The sequence below is a fragment of the Carassius carassius genome, chromosome 8 (genome assembly GCF_963082965.1).
Source record: "Carassius carassius chromosome 8, fCarCar2.1, whole genome shotgun sequence".
NCBI classification, from domain to species: Eukaryota; Metazoa; Chordata; class Actinopteri; order Cypriniformes; family Cyprinidae; genus Carassius; species Carassius carassius.
This window is the reverse complement of record NC_081762.1, coordinates 26,765,485-26,784,682: the sequence shown is the minus strand read 5'-3', so window position 1 is coordinate 26,784,682 and position 19,198 is coordinate 26,765,485. Positions and strand designations below refer to the sequence as shown.

The 19,198-nt window shown below is 37.4% G+C and overlaps 1 protein-coding gene across 10 annotated transcripts in view; it reads left to right on the top strand.

Annotated features, from left to right (window-relative positions):
* Positions 1-19,198, top strand: part of LOC132145663 (protein 4.1-like) — a 72,584-nt gene that overhangs the window by 17,251 nt on the left and 36,135 nt on the right. For all 10 annotated transcript variants that reach the window (XM_059556838.1, XM_059556843.1, XM_059556841.1 and 7 more), the window contains exons 2-4: positions 8,048-8,448; positions 11,101-11,607; positions 18,938-19,042. In XM_059556838.1, the coding sequence (XP_059412821.1) occupies positions 8,056-8,448; positions 11,101-11,607; positions 18,938-19,042 (1,005 nt within the window). In that variant the 5' untranslated portion in view covers positions 8,048-8,055. The remainder of the gene's footprint in view (positions 1-8,047; positions 8,449-11,100; positions 11,608-18,937; positions 19,043-19,198) is intronic.

The following is a 19,198-nucleotide window of genomic DNA, read 5'->3' as shown; positions in this document are numbered from 1 at the left end:
AACAGCATGAGAACATGTTCGGTGAGATCATGTTCTTTGTAGTCGCAGTGATTCTCCTTTGATGTAATTTAGGTGAAGCCGTGTGATCAGCTTCTTGTGTTTTTCCAGGGCGAGGTTGATGTGTACAGAAAGGACACACCAGCAAAATATAATGAGATTCTTGTATAATATAGTAGTTAAGGTGCGGCCATATTAGCGTTTTTCATGAGGAAAAAAAGTTCCAGTAGTGTAGTGAGATATGAAACACAGAAGTCACTTTCAAACCAAGCAGATTTCTGTTGGTCAGCTTGACAAATTCACTTGACCAACTTGAACCTCATGTGAAATCCGCATAGGAAAATATTTCACCCTCACATGACACATTGACTGGATTTTGGCCTTAAAAATGCATTTTCAGGTTGGTCAAATTAATTCATTGCATTTAGTAAAAAAAAACCCCAGCTTGGATTGAAAGTGACTTCTGTGTGAGTGGTGGTTATTTCATAGCTATGCTATTAAGAAGAATACAGCAGACCTTTTTTCCACTTGCTCTGATTTTGCTAATGTGACCGTACCTTTATGATCAGCCAACAATTAAACTTTTGCATTCATAAACTTTACATTCACTTACAAAACATTTACGTTGGCTCACAAAAAGTTTGCAGTGTAAATGTTATGTAATAGTAATGTGTTTCCCTGAGAAACTTTGTGTTCATTTGCATTTGCCCGCAAACCTTGCATTGGTTTAAAAAACATTTTATATTCGCTGACTAGTGTTGTCACGGTACCAAAATTTCAGTATTCGGTACCGATACCAGTGAAAATCCACGGTTCTCGGTACCAATTTCGGTACCAAAGCAAAACACAAAAATATGCTAATAAAAAAAAAAACACTTTTTAGCACTAAAAATAAAACCAATGCCATTCTTTATATTTATTTACAATTGTTTTTAAAGTTTTTCTACAAGTAATATAATTATGAAAAACAGTAAACAAGTTACATCTTAAATTTAATTTGTCTTTTAATTAATGAAATTTAAACACATTTAATTTTTTGATAAATAAAAGGGATTTGCTATTAAAATTAAAACATGGAAGAAATATTGTGTGATTTATTTCTTTAAAAAGTTTTATAAATTTTTTCCACAGTAGTAGCAGTATCACATACATTCTACTAAATAATAATAATATTTCTAGCACAATGCCTTTATGTAAAAATGAACTTATTTCGACGGGTTGCCGTGAATACCTTTAAAGTGACACTGGTTTTACTCAAATGAAACGGTAAAATGCTTGTGAAGTGACTCAGAACAGTTCTGGTGATGTTGTTAATGTGTTTGTGTCCTTATTGAGACGACAGATGCTGAAATTACTGCAAGCGTCACGCGCTTCAGTCTATGTAGTAAACAAAACATTCATCCAATCACACAGAGATGCGCACAACATGCAGGATTCATATTTTAACCAACTTTTACAGATACTGGTCCATGTAGAGATTTGATTTGATCAATTTATGCTAACTTTGACCAATACCGTGACTGTCCATATTAACATGTACGTTTCATTTTCATGACTCGATTTTGAGATTCCGTCCGTGTTTTCTGCGTCCAGGAAATCATATCGCTGTATGCGTCCAGAACCGGGTTGACCGGGGGCTCTGTACCACCGGTACTTAAAGAAAGCTGGTACCTGTTACTTTTGTTCACTTTCAAAAGTATTGAAATATCAAAAGCACTGAAATAAAGTCTCACATTTTGTAGCCAGCAGGGTGGGGCCAAAAGTCGTAGAGAATGGAGCTGGTGGGAGTGCCAACATTGTAATATTGTAACAATAGGATGTTAAATTATTATTTTCTTGATCAGTTTTGCGAAAGGTTTCAAAAGTTTAGCAAGAAAACAGAAAAATTTCTCAAAGGACACAACCTTCATGGAAGAGAACACAAAAGCAATGAAATATATTTTTTCCATCACTATGTGCTCTGTAGTTGTCATAGTATGGAATTAGGGCTGTCACAATATTATATTTTTCACACCACGGTTATTGCGGCAAAAAGAATTTGCAATTTATCGTTATATCACAATATCTATAAAAAAACTTGGGAAATCAGCCACATTAATTTTACTTTGTTCATTTAGTTTTTTTCTTTTTACCCAATGAACATAAGGATACTGGTAAACACAGGACACATGCATTTTCACTTCTTCTTCTTCAGGTCACAGCTGGCCTGACACTCTGGCTTTCTCTATCTTCTTTGAAGCTCCCTATAAAATAACGAGACAAAATACTGTCAAGTTCAACGGTATGATGAATAAATATTAACATCAAAACTGATACTTTAACCTGTTAACTTGCGTACCCGTATTTTAATCTCTTTAACCTATAGTTTATGGTAGGTAGGTTATTTGCGTGTCGTGTTATCATAAGTGTCCTGTTCATTTTCAATATTGTGGTTATCGTCAGTACCAGTATATCGTCACACCTTAAATTAATACAATGTCGATATTTCATGATTTGAATAACATGGTTACCGTCAACTGGTAAGCTCAAGCCTCGTCGCTGCATGTGTGAGTGCACGCTGACACAGCTGACCTCAGGCAATACCCATAATGCTTTAGTGTGTAAATCTGCTGTGATGTCATCAGCCTTAGGGTAGGCTGGCTCACAAACATCTTTACCGAAGTGGTTTGTATGTGATCTCTGTGTAATTAGATTTAACACTAAACATATGAGCTTGTCATAATTGGATATGGCTTGAATGATTATTTCAAAATAGACTGTTGCATTATTTAAAGGCACATACGAGTGTGAGGTTCATTCAGTTGTTTTTGTGTTGTTAACACTCTTCAGGGTTCAGTGGAGATGCACAGAGGGCTGCCGTTGTGTGGCAGTGCTCAGTTTCTCTTACACCTAGATTGAAAAAAGTTAACTGACAGCTTTGTGGGTTGAACAGAACAGTCCAACATTTAAATGATTCACTGAGACACTCATTCATCGGACATCAGTACGTCTCTGATGAGCTGTAATGAACATGTCAAGTACAGGGTCTGAGTAACCATATAGGCAATTGGAATCACAGTCAGGGTTAGGGTCCTGAAGAGGCAGCAGTGCAGGGTCTTGTTCGCGCGTAATTGGACGCTTGAACATTTTGAGTTTATTCGCTTCATCTGTGCGTGAAACTCAGTTCACAACAGACCAGGGATGGAAATTAGCACCCGCCACCAGCCAAATGCGGATGATTTTGTTTTTGTGGCAGGTAAACTCGCTTCACCTACCAGCTACCGTGGCGGGTAAATAAAAATAGCATACGATTTCACCCGGCCGGTGGACAAAAAAGTTAATTTTTATCCCTGGTGTGTGTACAACACTCAATAAAGTGTAATATCATCTGAAGCAGCTCCGTGGAGAAAGGCGGTGTAAACCGGGCTCGAAACGGTGGCGTTGTTTCCAGTACAGTGTTTGCAGCTGAAGTTAGTGCCGCTGGCGGAGTGATATATTTGTTGGTTATTTACAGTACGTTTTATATTACATGCTCATGATATACAAGATCGCGTGAAGAGTTTAATTTGTTATCGCGCACAAGTTTCCACATACTGTCACGTCTCTGTCAAACCCCGGTAAGTTCATTTTCCTCAAGCATTGTGCAACATTTTAGATTATATGGACAGTTTGTGTTTATCTTATTGTTTTTAACGGCATAATAAGCAAACTAACAAACAGTATTATCGGTCACGTGTCTAATAACTGCTGTCCGGGGGATGCATTTTATTTCCAGTGTTCAAGTACTTTTTCAGAAGTTAGCTCTGTGGCTAGTAAGTTGTTACGCTGTTCATTTTTGTATGTAAAAACGATGTATTAAAAACGGCGTCAGTTCATTTGTCGACGGCGTTAAAGTTTGCAAGCCGAGATTTCTTTCAGTGATACAGTGTTGAACAGGGGACTTTTCCCCAAGTGTTCCCTCAACCACAAAAAAAAAAAAAAAAAAAATACACTTACACATACAAATACTGGTGAATCCTTTGCTTTGGAATTAAATACAACATTATTAATGCATACAAAAACTGTTTAGAATGTCTTAAAAACGTTTCTGTGCATTAAAAAAGTTGAGTGCAGTGTATCATCCGGTTGGGCTACGGAGTTGAGAGAATGAGCTACTTCAGCAAGAGTTGGCTGTTTCAAAACCTAGTAAGCTGCCTAGATAGGCAGCATTTTTGAGCATCACTAAAAGAGAAAATGTCAGTATTTCATACTTGAGATTAAATAAACTGCTTAAGTATTGTAGATCTTGTAGTATTAATTTTCACATGAAGTTACACATTGTTGGTTAAAAACAAGAAAGTGGCTGGTAAAAACATTGAGTGGCTGGTAGATTTTGAAATCCACCAGCCACAGTGGCCGGTGGACAAAAAAGTTAATTTCCAACCCTGCAACAGACGTGAATTTGTGTCATGGGATGGGCTTTTGCCAGTTGAGTTCATGCAGCATTGTGATTTCAACCACCATTTATTCGGATAATCGATTTCGCTCCATGCAATCAGTGGGAGCTCAGTGTTCATGTTACTGACGAGTGCAGTCTCGACTCGGTTAGTCATTCTGACATTTGCCGCTGGCTCTGATGTCTCTTTTGTGGTTAAACATAAAATATAATTACTCCATTGTTGTTTCGCGCCGCCTCATTCACATTAATTGCGCTGCAGGATGTCTATTCGCATTTTTACATTGACTTAACATGTAAATCACTCACTTTTTTTAAATTAACCATTTAAATTAATTAAACAATTTAACTATGTGACATTATAATATAAAACCAATATTAAAATGTTCAGAAAAACATCCCTGTTATTGCACAAAGTTAATAAAATGTATTACCGTTTTATAATAATTGTACAACTTTTAATGTATGCAATAATATAAATCCATTAAACGACAACACCATTTGATCTAAAGGTATCAAACCAGCTTTAAAATATACAGAATATTATTCAGTATAATGCACAAGGCTTAGTTCTTTAGATTATGCGTTTAGTGTTTTTACAGTACTGAATCCATATTTTTCTAATGTTTTATATACTGTAACCACTTAAATTAATTAAACTCTGACACCTTTTGAGATAAAGGTATCAAACCAACTGTAATATATTCAGAATATTATTCTTTATAATGCATTATAAGGCTTGGTTTTTCAGATTATGCCTTTATTGTTTTTATATTTTATTTTATCCCCCTTTACTCAAACTGCACGAAAAGTGGTTCAATAATGTTGAATGTTACTGGGACTAATTATTGCAAATGCAGATCTTACTATGCTGGTTAAACAATTTTTATTTATTTATTTATGCTAAGGTTTGCATATGGTGCTGTTCTTAATGACAGCTTTCCTTAAAATATATACTATTCCTAAAATAAGAAATATCCCAATATATCGCTCTACATACACTATCGCATTGTATCGCAACATATCGTATTGCAACCCCTGCATTCTGATATGTATCGTATCGCCAGATTCTTGGCAACACACAGCCCTACATCTGAGGACTGAGGTCAGAAAATATTGTAATTTTCTCAGAGAGGAGTCCTTGAGCCAGTTAGCCAGTGCTACCATTGACAAAGCAGCTTTACATAAAACAATAATATAGTGCTCCAATCCATTCTTATAATAAAGACATAAAATATAAAAACACTTATGCAAGCGAATTTCGCCCACAGCTAAAGTTTAGCTGCTAAACTGTGAACATTTAAAACAATAATGGGGGATATGTTAGACGAATGCTGATAGTTTGTAAACCAATATATGTCTACTGTAATTTTTGAAGAACGGCAGACAAAAGACACTGTGTCTTAACTATTAATCAGAACAGCTGTATCACAGGAGCAGCAGCCTGATAACTCACTCGTCTCTCTCGCATTAACCCTATATCTGCTGGTGCAGCACAATAAACAGCAATTTCACCAGGGCTGGGCAAAAAAACCAAACGTTTTTTAGAATTTTTTCTTTTTTTTATGACGTTGATTCGATATCGATTCCCAAAAGCCACCAATCAATATTTTAGGGTATTTATTTCAGCCTACATTTAAAACAAGATCTGATTAACATGAATCTTATCATTACTCTTCTCCACTAGATGTCACTCTTATTTACCTTGCGCGATGTTACAACAGAAAGCCTGTCATTCATTCAGCGCTTATCATGGCAGAGATACTGTCGATGAGAACCAAGAACAAAGCCATATTCGCAATGCTCAGGGGAAATGCTATAGGAAAACGAAAAATCTGCAGAAGCATTTGACGCATAAGGCGCCATGATTTCTGCAATCAATTAATGAATGGCAGATACTAACGTAACTTACATACTAAATCGTGGACGACGCTCGCGATGTTTTCAGCTGCGCTGTCTCACTATGATGATACGAATACACTAATATCATCTCCAGCTGCTCTGAGAGTCACTTCATTAGCATTTTACCGTTTAATTTGAGGAAACAACCGTCATATCACATACACAGCAGCTGCAAGTTCCTCACGGCAACCCGTCAAAATAAAATTTTTAAAGGAATAATCACATTTGTTTTTTTATTTTAACAGTAAACCTCTGTTGTGCAGCACTTTATTTGCCACTAGGGCTGGGATAAACTATTATTTTTTAAACGATTAATCTAGCGATTATTTTTTCAATGCATCGATTAATCTAACGATTAATTTTTCAGACCGATTTGATTTCGATTATCTCCCCATTAATTGACTACTAACAATTTATACATGTTGATTTACATATCTGAATGAAAAAAACATCAATTGCTTAACATTGCAACATATGTTTATTGCTCTTAAAATTACAAAATAAAAGACTGACTAAGAATGCATTACTTTGCACTTGTATAGAGATAGCATTCAATAAAACCTTGAAACCTTGAAAACACATAGCTTACTGAAACAAGCTTACTGAACACATAGGGCCTAGCTTACTGAAAAAAGAAGTTCTTTCAGATGAAAATAACAACAACTTGATGTCTAGTATTCAATAAAAAAGGTCACCCAAAATACTTGTTTAGAGCAATTGAAAGAATACAGTATGTAAATGTAAACTTGAGGGCTTTAAGCTAATACAGAGAGTGCTTTTACAAAAAAAAAAAAAATTAACAGTGGGAGCCAGCAGCCTGTCATGGAGAAAAAAAATCTCTGAATGCTCCACGTGAAACTTTGGTGTTCCGCCCTTTTTCTAATATGCACAAGGGAGGGAGAGAGCAAGAAGCCCTCGTGTTGTTTGAAGACTGTGAGTGCGCGCGCAGCCGGGGCTCTCTCTCGTACGCGCCCTGTCACTGTCACTCACCGATCAAATAAGGCTTTGACAGCCGCCAAAAAAAAGATCAATGCAGAAAAACCCCTGGATTGGTTATATAACGTTGGACAGAATGTTGATCCGGCCATCGCATATATTCAGCGCACATAAGGTAAACGTTTTGCAAACGTTTTTTAGAGAAATAAAAACAGGTTGACGAATCGATGCGCATATTTTGCGTCTACGTATTTTTTGCGTCGACGTCATCGATGACCTCGACGCGTTGTCCCAGCCCTATTTGCCACAAAATAAAAGGTTTTAATTTTCATTTGATTAGGATGAATTAATTTAATGTTTTATGCCTTCATTTGATTACCAGAAAAAAATGACAAAAATTTTTTATAGGGTCCTATTGTTGCTCAAAAAAGGAGCCTATACAAAAAAATAATAGGTTTAAAATACTGGCCTGTGGTTCTCAATTTTTTTTTTTTTTTATTAATTCACCATTTGTAAACTGATGTTTAAATTTTTTTGAAATATCAATAGCATTTGTATTAAAACGATATTCACTGAATGTAATAAAAAAATTGAGAATCAAATATAATTAAGAGCTTGACATCTGAATCGATACCCAGCCCTAAATTTCAGTGCACTTACTTCCTGTTGCACATTTTCAAGTGCATATTGACCGAGACATACTTTGAAAATCCACTGGAAATAGTGTGGTATACGGACACTTTTAAAATACTACTTTCAACAGTGCTGTAAAATAACCCGAACCATCTCTTCCTGCAGCGACTGCCATGACCACAGACGAGGCGGAGAGCGTTCATAAGAAGCAGGTGTGTGAGCAGCAGCAGGAAGAGGAGGACCCTGCTGCACAGGAGCCAGGCCCCGCTGACACCGCTCAGGACAACCCCTCTGGCACCTCGCCGCCCCCCAGGGGCTCGGAGGAGGAACAGGAGCTGAAGCCACGCCAGCGTACCTCCGCTGGCCGCAGCCTCTCCCGCCTCTTCTCCTCCTTCCTGAAGCGCCGCTCACAGTGCTCGGACGGTGAGGGGGTGGAGACAGAGAGGGCCCGGGACAAGGGCAGCCAGGAAGAACCCAAAGCTCCCATAGCAGACCCCGAGCCGGAACTGCGCATAGAGGGTGATGTTGCTCTAGACCAGCACTCAATCAGCAGTGCTGAAAACCAGGTGAGAAAGAGGATGGTATGAAAACTAGAGCCAGATTTAAGATTCAACTCTGACAGACATTTGTGGGTATATATAACAGTGTTCATTTCTTCAACGAAGACGAGGACAAAAAATATTCGTTAACGAGCGTCGATGGGTGAAATTTATGCAGCCTCTTCGTAAACAGGACGAGAAGGGACTATAATATTTTTTGAGGACTACCGGACATAAAATGTGCACCCCTGTCATTGGATTGCAATCGGATAAAGGGCGTTCGCATATCTAGTCTCGGTATGGTAGCCACAGTGGATAGATAGACTACCAAAATGCGAACTAGCGATCTGAAACAATGGCCTCAGCATACGAAAGGGGAAAAGAATACGGTGACCAGACGTCCTTTTTTTCCAGGGAGTCACAATTCATGGTCGATTAATTTAGCGCTCCACTTCTGCAGTTTCCATAGGCAATACTGCACGCGATCAGTTCTCATTGACCAAATACACACACAGCAGTCCAAATAACTGAACGGTGTCAGTAATACATGTATGCCTTCCGTTTTAAGGGGACAGCATTCCTATTAAGTACCTATCCATGTCATTAATGTAAACAAGCAAAATATGTTTTAAATAAATGTACACGTTAAGTAAACCTACTGTATCTAAAAAAGAAAAAAAATGGGTTTAATTTGTATCTTTTTCATATTTGTTTTATGCTTCTTTTTAAAAAAAATTTAAATTATATATATTATCTATATTATATATTAACAACTATAATTTGTATATGTTGCTCCCTTTTCACTATACTATTAAAGGGATAGTTCACACAAAAATGAACATGAAAATTGTCATCATTTATTCAAGTTTTTCCAAATTCAATCCTAAATTGATTTGGTCTAAAGAGAGAAGAATTAATGATTATTTTACTTTGAAGACCTCATATAAAATAGCTACCAAAATTAATGTTGGTAACTGCAGTTTGACTAAAATAATGACTAAAAGTAATGGCTAAAAGTTGCAATGACCTTTCGTCTACTAAAACTAGACTAAAACTATAAAAGACTAAAATGGCTAAAATGTGACTAAAACTATTAAGAATTAAGATAAAGACTAAGACTAAATGTAAAATGCCTGTCAAAATTAACACTGATATATAATATATGAAAAGGACAAAAAGCACCATAAAAGTAGTGATGCACTGACATTTATTTTTTTACTGGAACTGAAATTAAAGTTTTCATTTAGCTGAAAATTAAAACCCTAATCATGTTATTAATCATATTTATTTAACAATCATCACTCAAATCTGAGTTGCATATAAGCATTTTTCTATTAACTATTTTAATGATATACTTATGTTTCTACTCAATAAAATATAAGCATTTAAACGTTGTCATAAAAACTTAAAGATGGTGGTAAAAAATGTAAGCTATCTAACACAACAGTCCTTAAGCATTTCCAGTTTTAATTTCCATAACTTCTGAGCATCCAAAAAGTATTGGATACATTTTGATAAACATATGTTACAACAGTCGTTTTGAGGTTAGTTGTTACTCAGTCGCCTGCTGCTATTGGTTGGTTTGAAGTAGTTTGACAACAAGCAGGAATATTTTTATATTGATAAATCAGCCCTAGCATCACCACAGCTGACATGCTAGCCTGTTGAAGTTTATCCATTTTGTTTGCATTAAAAAAGCGCTAATTATCCGTCACCATTTGGGACAAAAGTGTTCCACACTTCTAAATTAAGTCTTCTGAAGCAAAACATTAAAGTATCTCTAAGACTTTTAAAAGTCAGAGCAATCCCGTGTGTGGGCTTACTGACAGTTTTGACCTCAGGGTGACAACTGTATGTTCTCACTGTTTGCATGTAGCAAGGGATGTCTGTGCAAAAGCAACTGAACTGTGGGGCTTCACACATCTCACATTCACACGTCGAGTTACGGTTCAAGGTTGCGTGTTAAAACCTTCTCTGTGCAGCTCTCATCTGCTCCAGCAGCACAGTTCACTAAAAGCTTTCTGAGAGGCTTTTCATACTGAACGGTTGGTATTTTAGGCATTGCTGACTGCTGTCAAAATGTTTCAGCTTTTTTCCCCCTTATGCTAGAATTTCATTATTTATTCTGCTCTCTTTTCTCTTGAATACGAAGCGTTTTAAAGGGATATATCATCCAAAAATGCAATTTACTCAACCTCATGTTGTTCCAAACCTGTATGAATTGCTTTTTCTGTTGAATGCAAAAGAAGACATTTTTATTTATTTTTTTATATCTTGATAAATCATGACCCCTTTCTAAAATCAAGCCATTCTCAGATTCCACTGAGAAATTTTAACCAAAGTATGTTATAGACTTTTCATTAAGACTATAAAGAATCATATCAACTTGTGGAAAATGGGGAACCAATGACCCCATGAAAATAATAAAAGGTTGCCATTTTTTTATAATCACTGCAAGGATCATAAGTGACTGTACAAAATGGCATTTATTTTATTGTTTATGTTTTACACATACAAAATTATTGGTTATTGGCAATCAAGTTGGCCAACTTTCAAAAACTCTAAAAGAATCATTCTGTAGAACCTTGGTTCTAAAAAGGTACAAATTAGTCTTCCTCCAGCAAATCAATTTTGTAGTAATATAAACTTTGGATTTTTGACTTATTTGTTTTCCTCCAGCAAATTGTAGCAGATCAGAAGACAGACGCCGAGCTGGAGTCCGGCAAGGCAGAAAAGGGGGAGAAGGGGAAGAAGAAGGAGAAGAAGGAAAAGGAAAAGAAGGAGAAAGCAGACAAGGAGAAGCCGGAGAAGGAGAAGCCACAGAAAAAAGAGAAAGCAGAGAAAAAAGAGAAAGCAGTGAAGAAAGAGAAAAAGGAGAAAAAAGAGAAGAAGGAAAAGAAAAACGAGGACAAGGCCAAGGGAGAGGAGGGAGAGAATGACAAGGAATGTGAGAAGGAAAAAGAGAACGTAGAGAAAGAGGCCAAGCCGGAAGACGCAGGTGCGGCAGAAACAGAGGTAAAGGAGGAAGGAGAAAAAGAGGAAGAGAAACAGGAGGAGAACGCAGTGGCGGAGGAGGAGGAGGAGGAGGAGGAGGAGGCAAAGAAGCAGAAAACATCTCGCCGCCCCAGGGTCATGAACTGCAAAGTCAAGCTGCTGGATGATACTCTGTTCGAGTGTGAGCTTGAAGTAAGTGGCACACACACACACACACACACACACACACCCGCTGCTTTTGTTGCTTATCAAGTGCGCCATATCATTGTCTAGTCCCGCAAGAGCGACTCTGAAACTCAAGCATTGCTCAAGGGCTTTTACTTCCTTTGCTAATTAACTCTCAGACTACCCAGAGACTATTTCTGCTGATCTGACACTTTGGCCTGTTTTTCTTGCCATCGTAATGTGTGGCTCTTGTCTGAAACCGAGTGAGCAGACTTGATGTCTGCTATCTACAAAGACAGCACCCTAAGTGAAAACAGAACATCCCTATTAGCAGCAACTTGACCCGCAATTCTCGTTTTACATTCACAGTTAATTCTGCTGTTAGCATGTAGCGAGCTAGGCTAACAATTCTGTTTCCACTCACGAGTCTCTATGTACAGAATGGAATATAAGGCAACTATTTTTATAGAACATGAACTGTACAGGCCTAATTCAAAATTAGTTATGCAAAATTCCACGTTTCAAACAGCTGTGTTACTTTGTCGTCACATGACCTTGCTACTTGCTGTTACACAATAGTAATTAATCAAAAACATCATGTCCCTATTAACTTCTGGTTCATTCACCCTGGAAAGTAAAGCCATACACATTGCATTGTGGGATACAGTACTATAGAATCTGGGTATTCCATGCATACAAAAATCAGCGTACTGTGCACAATATGCATTCTATTATGGAAGAACATTTTTGCCACATAAGAAAAAAAAAAAAAACATGACATAGTATCTCATAATTATGAGTCATGATTATGAGGTAAATAGTCAAAATGATTAATGTAAAATATGCCATATTGACAACGTTGTACTGACGTTGTATATCACAGTTTTCACTTTTTGTCAAAACTATGACTTTTTATCTTATAGATTCAGTTTACTAGAATAATTAAGTCTTTTTGTGTCATCATTTAAACTTATGTCTATTTGCTGTTATAATTTTTACTTTTTGTCATTTTTACTTTTTTATCTCATAATTCTGACTTACTGTCATGATTATGACTTGACTGATAATTGCAACTTTTGTAATAATTTAATAACTTTTTATGTCATCATTTTGCCTTGCCTCTCTATTATGGAGGCTGCAGGGCTGCACAATATTGGAAAAAGCTCATATTGCGATATTTTGTTTTTCTGCTATATATATTGTGAAAAAAATCACCACATGACTTGAATAGCTTTATTTGGAAAAAAAAATTCAATGAGTAGGGGGATTTTGTAGGTGAGTAAAGCAGCATTAATAAATAAACAAGTTATAAGCATATACCGTATAAATATAATAGAACAAAGATTAAAATGAAATAAACAGTTCTTTATGTTTTTCCAGGTAAGTCTAACAGTATTCAGTTACAGAAATTGAATAATCAAATGTAAAATAACATAGTCTTCACTGTATACATTTATTATAACAAATCTATGTTAAATTTACAAAAGTGATTATTCTTTATGCTGTTTGTGGTTTAACATTCATGACACAGAAAGCAACAGCAACATTAAAATGCTGTGAAACAATATACTGTTACACATCCATTTTCTTTCTCAAGTGTTTATCTTCACCTAAGCCATAAGCAGCTGTGTTTACAAGGATACTTGCAGAGAAATGCATTTGGACTTAATTTTGCGCGTATGTGTCTTTTCAGGCAAAAGTATAGACTAGGGATGGGCGTTTTCCGCAAATATCACATTCGAATATTTGAGCTCACAAAAAACAAATATTAGAATATTCGTTTATTTAAATTAAGTTTAATGAGACAGACGTTATTTTTCAGCAACATTTATTGTTTCTGTCATTTTTTAACAAGCTTACACACAATAAGCTTGAACATTACACATCGTGTTTTGTAGCTGAAAACCTTTAACAATGTGTGCAAACAAACAAAAGTACAGATTAAGAGCAAAAAAAAAAAGTGAACAAAGAAAAAACGTAAAGCAGCCTGCAGCAATTAGGCTATTTTACAGAATGCTTACACTTAACTTTGAAACTGTCAGCAAATCTTTTTTGCTTTTTTTTCTATTGTTTTACATGTTCTTGTTAAAAAAACACAAGCATGTAAACATGATTGGGGGAAAGTCGGCTCCTTAGTCTGTTAACAATAAGGCCGGCTGCGGAGAAAACGTGCTTTGACGGCACAGACGTTGGCGGGACTCACAAATAACGGTGTGCTAAGAGACTAAGTTTTGTGAAGCGCTTTGTGTTTTCGTTTCACCACTGAATGGGATCCTCATCTGGTGGAATACATTGCTCCAGCAAGAACTGTTTCCACTCTCCTCGGCTGGACTCTCTGTAATCATCGCTGAAGAACTGGCTCAGCCTTTTCTGTTGAGTGAGCATTGCATCCTCTTCATCGTTGGTGACGGCGGCTGCATCCGCACCACTCACATCAAGGAAAATGTTCTGATAATGTTAAAAAAAAAAAATCTTACTTCTCTCATGTTTTCATTGAGAAACCTGAGATGTTTGTGCCGAGGGTCTAGGGCGGACGCGAGAAGAGGAGTTTTCACTGCATTCTCCAAGTTAGCGGTGTTTATTCGTTGCTTGGAAGATGCCACAACAATGTTCTTGAATTCGGTCACTTTCTGTGATTCTCCACGGCATATTTGAAGTACTGTAGAAGACCGCAGTTCTTAATCAATCCACTTTGTGGTCATTTATCGTCCCCCAGGTCAATTGGGAAACTTCTTGGAGGAGTTGGATGTGCTGCTATCAAACTTTCCTGAAGATGGCACTCCTCTGGTACTGCTTGGTGACTTCAACATCCACCTAGATAAACCCCAGGCTGCTGACTTCAAAACTCTGATCACCTCATTTGATCTCAAGCAAGTGTCTACTACAGCGACTCACAAATCAGGCAACCAACTGGACCTCATCTACACGCGCTGTTGCTCTGTGGACAACTCTTCAGTTGCTCCACTGCACACCTCAGACCACTTCCTCATTACTGCTAACCTAGCACTTACTCCTGAAGTGCCTAACACTCCAACGCAGGTCACCTTTCGACAGAACCTACGCTCACTCTCTCCATCTCGCCTATCTTCTGTGGTTTCATCCTCACTTCCTGCACTCTCTGTTTTCAGCTCTGGACAGGAGCAGCGCTACGGAAACTCTTTACTCCACTTTTAACATCTTGCTTGGACAACTTTTGCCCACTGTTGTCTAGACCAGCACGCACTGCCCCATCTGCCCCCTGGCTGTCTGAGGTTCTCCGTGAACATCGCTCTAAACTCAGGGCTGCAGAGAGGAAATGGCAGAAATCAAGAAACTCTACCGACCTCAGTGTGTATCAGTCTCTCCTCTCTTCCTTCTCTGCAAATGTCTTCATGGCTAAAACATCCTACTACCACAACAAAATTAACAGCTGTTGTGACGCTAGGACACTCTTCAAGACTTTCTCTTCTCTTCTTAATCCGCCGCCACCACCTCCTCCATCGACTCTTACAGCGGATTACTTTGCAGTTTTCTTCACAAATAATACAAGAACCATCAGCGGCCAATTCTCCGCACCGCAGACTGAGGACAACTTCACAATGACCGATGCACTCTCTTTCTCCTCCTTCTCCCCACTCTCAGAGATGGACGTTTCCAAACTTCTGTTCAGGCATCCTACTACTTGTCCACTTGATCCGATTCCCCACTCACCTCCTTCAAGCGATCTCTTCTTCAGTCATACCTTCGCTTACTCACATTATCAACTCCTCTTTTCACTCAACATTCAAGCAGGCTCGGATAAGCCCACTACTCAAGAAACCATCTCTAAATCCAGCGCTTCTTGAAAACTACAGACCGGTATCCCTTCTTCCATTCATTGCAAAGACACTTGAGCGAGCTGTGTTCAACCAGCTCTCTATGTTCCTTGTACAGAACAACCTCCTGGACAGCAACCAATCTGGCTTCAAAAGTGGCCACTCAACTGAGACTGCTCTGCTCTCGGTTACTGAAGCCCTGTGACTAGCAAGAGCAGCTTCAAAATCCTTTTTATTTATCTAATTACTTCTCATTCCAACCAGATGACCCGATGGTAGCTGCTCGCATTTCAGCCTGTCTGAGTGACATTTCTAGCTGGATGATTCACCATCACCTTCAGCTTAACCTTACGAAGACCGAACTCCTGGTGATTCCAGCTAACCCATTGCTTCATCACAACTTCTCTATACAGCTGGGTTCGTCAACCATTACTCCTTCGAGGACAGCCAGAAACCTAGGAGTTGTGATGGATCATCAGTTAAGCTTCACAGACCACATTGCTACAACTACCCGGTCCTGCAGGTTTGCCTTATACAACATTAGGAAGATTAGACCCTTCCTGTCAGAGCAAGCCACCCAACTTCTTGTCCAAGGTCTTGTTCTCTCCAGACTGGACTATTGTAATGCTCTCCTGCCGGGCCTTCCTGCATGTACTGTCAAGCCTCGGCAATTGATCCAGAATGCAGCAGCGAGGGTTGTCTTCAATGAGCCCAAAAAAGCTCACGTTACTCCGCTCCTCATCAGGTTACACTGGCTACCAGTAGCCACTCACATCAAATTCAAGGTACTGATGCTTGCCTACAAGACGACCACTGGCACGGCACCAACATATCTAAACTCACTGGTTAAATCTTATGTGCCCCCCAGAAGTTTGCGCTCTGCAAGTGAACGACACCTTGTGGTGCCATCCCAAAGAAGTTCAAAATCACTCTCACGGACCTTTTCCTGGACTGTGCCCAGCTGGTGGAATGACCTCCCAATCTCAATTCGTACAGTGAGTCTTTAGTCATTTTCAAGAAACATCTAAAGACTCATCTTTTTCGACAGCACTTAACCAACTAATACTAGCACTTTTCCTTTTCTTGTCTTTTCATTTATAAAAAAATAAAAAAATAAAAAACCTGGTTATTCGTTCTACACTAGACTAACCGATACTTGTCATGGCACTTGTATACTGTTGTTGTTCTCTTGTTGACCTGACTGCTTCTATTGTTCTCATTTGTAAGTCGCTTTGGATAAAAGCGTCTGCTAAATGATTAAATGTAAAATGTTAAATGTATTCATTCATTAATTATTTTTTGATTGCGTTACATCTTCAAATATTCCGTGGAGAATCAAAGGTCATAAAGTGACCCAATTAGGTTTAATTGTGTACTTTTTTTTCTTAATTTTTTTTATGGCAAACAAAAATATAGTGAAATTCCAATATCATTTTAATTTATCGAATAATTAGAGCAAAACAAATATACGAATGTTCGACTATCCATGCACACCCCTAGTATAGACACGGAAGTGAATGGAACTCGATATTCACGTGCTATATACTATACTATAGAACTATGACTTTTTATCTTAGAATTTTTACTTTCTGACATAATTATGACCTTTGTCACTATTTCAACTATTGATGTCATATCAATTGTTTTTGTTACTTTTACTTTTTGTCATTTTGACTATTTGTCTCATAATTTTGACTTGCTTTAATGACTATGACTTTATTGTTAATTTTAAATTATGTAATAATTTTGGCCTTTTGTCCCATTGACTTCACTTTTCTCATAATTTTTGCCCTATAACTAGATTATGACTTAGTATCTCATAATTTTAACATTGTATCTCATATTATTGATTTTTAACAATTTTCTGATTTACCAAAGCTTTTTGTTTTCTTGTTTGGTAAAAATGTGTTTCCATACTACACTGAAGGAACAGTATATCTATATATATATATATATATATATATATATATATATATATATACTAGGGGTGTAACGGTTCACAAAATTCACGGTTCGGTTCGATACAATACACTGGTGTCACGGTTCGGTTCGGTACGTTTTAGATACAGCAAAAAGAAAAAATTGGCAGATAAATTTCCTTGATTTTTAAAAAAAATGTTTTATTTATTAAAACTAAAAGTATGTTTTTTTTTTTTTTACATTGAACAATGATGGAGCTATTCTTTACCCATCTTCTATAGTGTTTTCTTAGCAGCATACTGTATAAAACAAAAATATATATATAAAAAAAATGAAAATGTTATATTAGTTATGAACAAATACAAAGATGTAACTTTTTATATGGAACTCTATAACTCTTTATATTGAGTGTGTTTTTACTCAATTGGTTCTCTATAGGGCTTATGTTTTTTGGAACAAAGCAGGAATTACGGTCTGTCTGAAATGGGCTCGTGAAGGAATATTATAACGGGGCTCAATTACATTAAGCATGTTCTTAAAAACTATGTTTTCCACTACAGAGTAAGGCGCTCGCTCACTCAGTACGCGCTGACCAGAAATAGAAGATCCTCCAATAACCAACAGGTCTGGTGTTTGGGTGCACTTTGGATTCCCTGTAAGCTATAATGGTGATGATAGAATCAATGGTAAATAGTAAGGTCTCATATCCGCGGCTATAACATAACCTACCAATCGCCGTGGTGATGTCTTTTGCCCTGTTTGAATCTGTTGGAAATGTCTGTCTAAATGCTGCGGGGATAGTTTGTTGCGAGTATGTTTCTCCTTTTTTTCGTCTTTTCCCAGATAATGACACACTAAGGTAATGTCGGCATAAATGAGTTGACATGTTTCAAGTATTCCCGCTGATGGTTTTTTTTTTTTTATTCCCACTGGTGTACCCTAGATGTGACATATCGTTGTTTTTTTTATCCACCACTCTCTTGCCATCACCATTATAGCTTACAGGGAATCCAAAGTGCACCCAAACACCAGACCTGTTGGTTATTGGAGGATCTTCTATTTCTGGTCTGTTAAACGCATTGGCCATTTTGCAACGAGCCTTCAGCGCGTATTACTGAGTGAGCGAGCGCCTGACTGAGTAGCCTAACATAAACATATAAGTTGGTGTTTTTTTCTTCTTCGGGGGTGTCAGGGGCGTTGCCTGTTACCTCGTTTGGGTTATTGGGCTACCTTGTTGAACGCATATCATTATATTTCAAAAATAAATTTATTTTCCAAATATAATTATTTAGTGCAAAGAACCGTTCGGTCCATAATGCGTACCGTGCACCGAACCGAACCGAAAGCCTCGTACCGAACGGTTCAATGTGAATACGCGTATCGTTACACCCCTAATATATATATATTCTTCTAAGAGAATTTCAAGCCATGTATTATCTCATAAATGTCTTTGACTCTCATTTTTTATTCTACAAAATAAATCACGCACAGTTGTATCTCATAAGTCTAAAAATCACTGTATGCTTTAATGCTTGTCGATAACAAGCTGCTATTTAAGGACTACAGTTGTTGTCTGACTAAAATACTTAAATAGTACTGTTCCAATCAGCTTATGTCTTTAAACTACATTTCTTTGTTTTCAGAAACATGCCAAAGGCCAGGAGCTGTTTGCAAAAGTGTGTGACCACCTGAACCTGTTAGAGAAAGACTATTATGGTCTGGCCATATGGGAGACACCAACCATAAAGGTGCATCAATCTGTTAGCACTCACTCTCATTCTTTTAATCTGTATGTGGCATGTTTTTTTTTTTCTTGACACACCATGTTTTCTTTATTTTTAGATTAACTTTGGAGTGGAATTCTAGTCAAAATAGAAAGAATGGTTGTTTTCTTTTTAAATGAC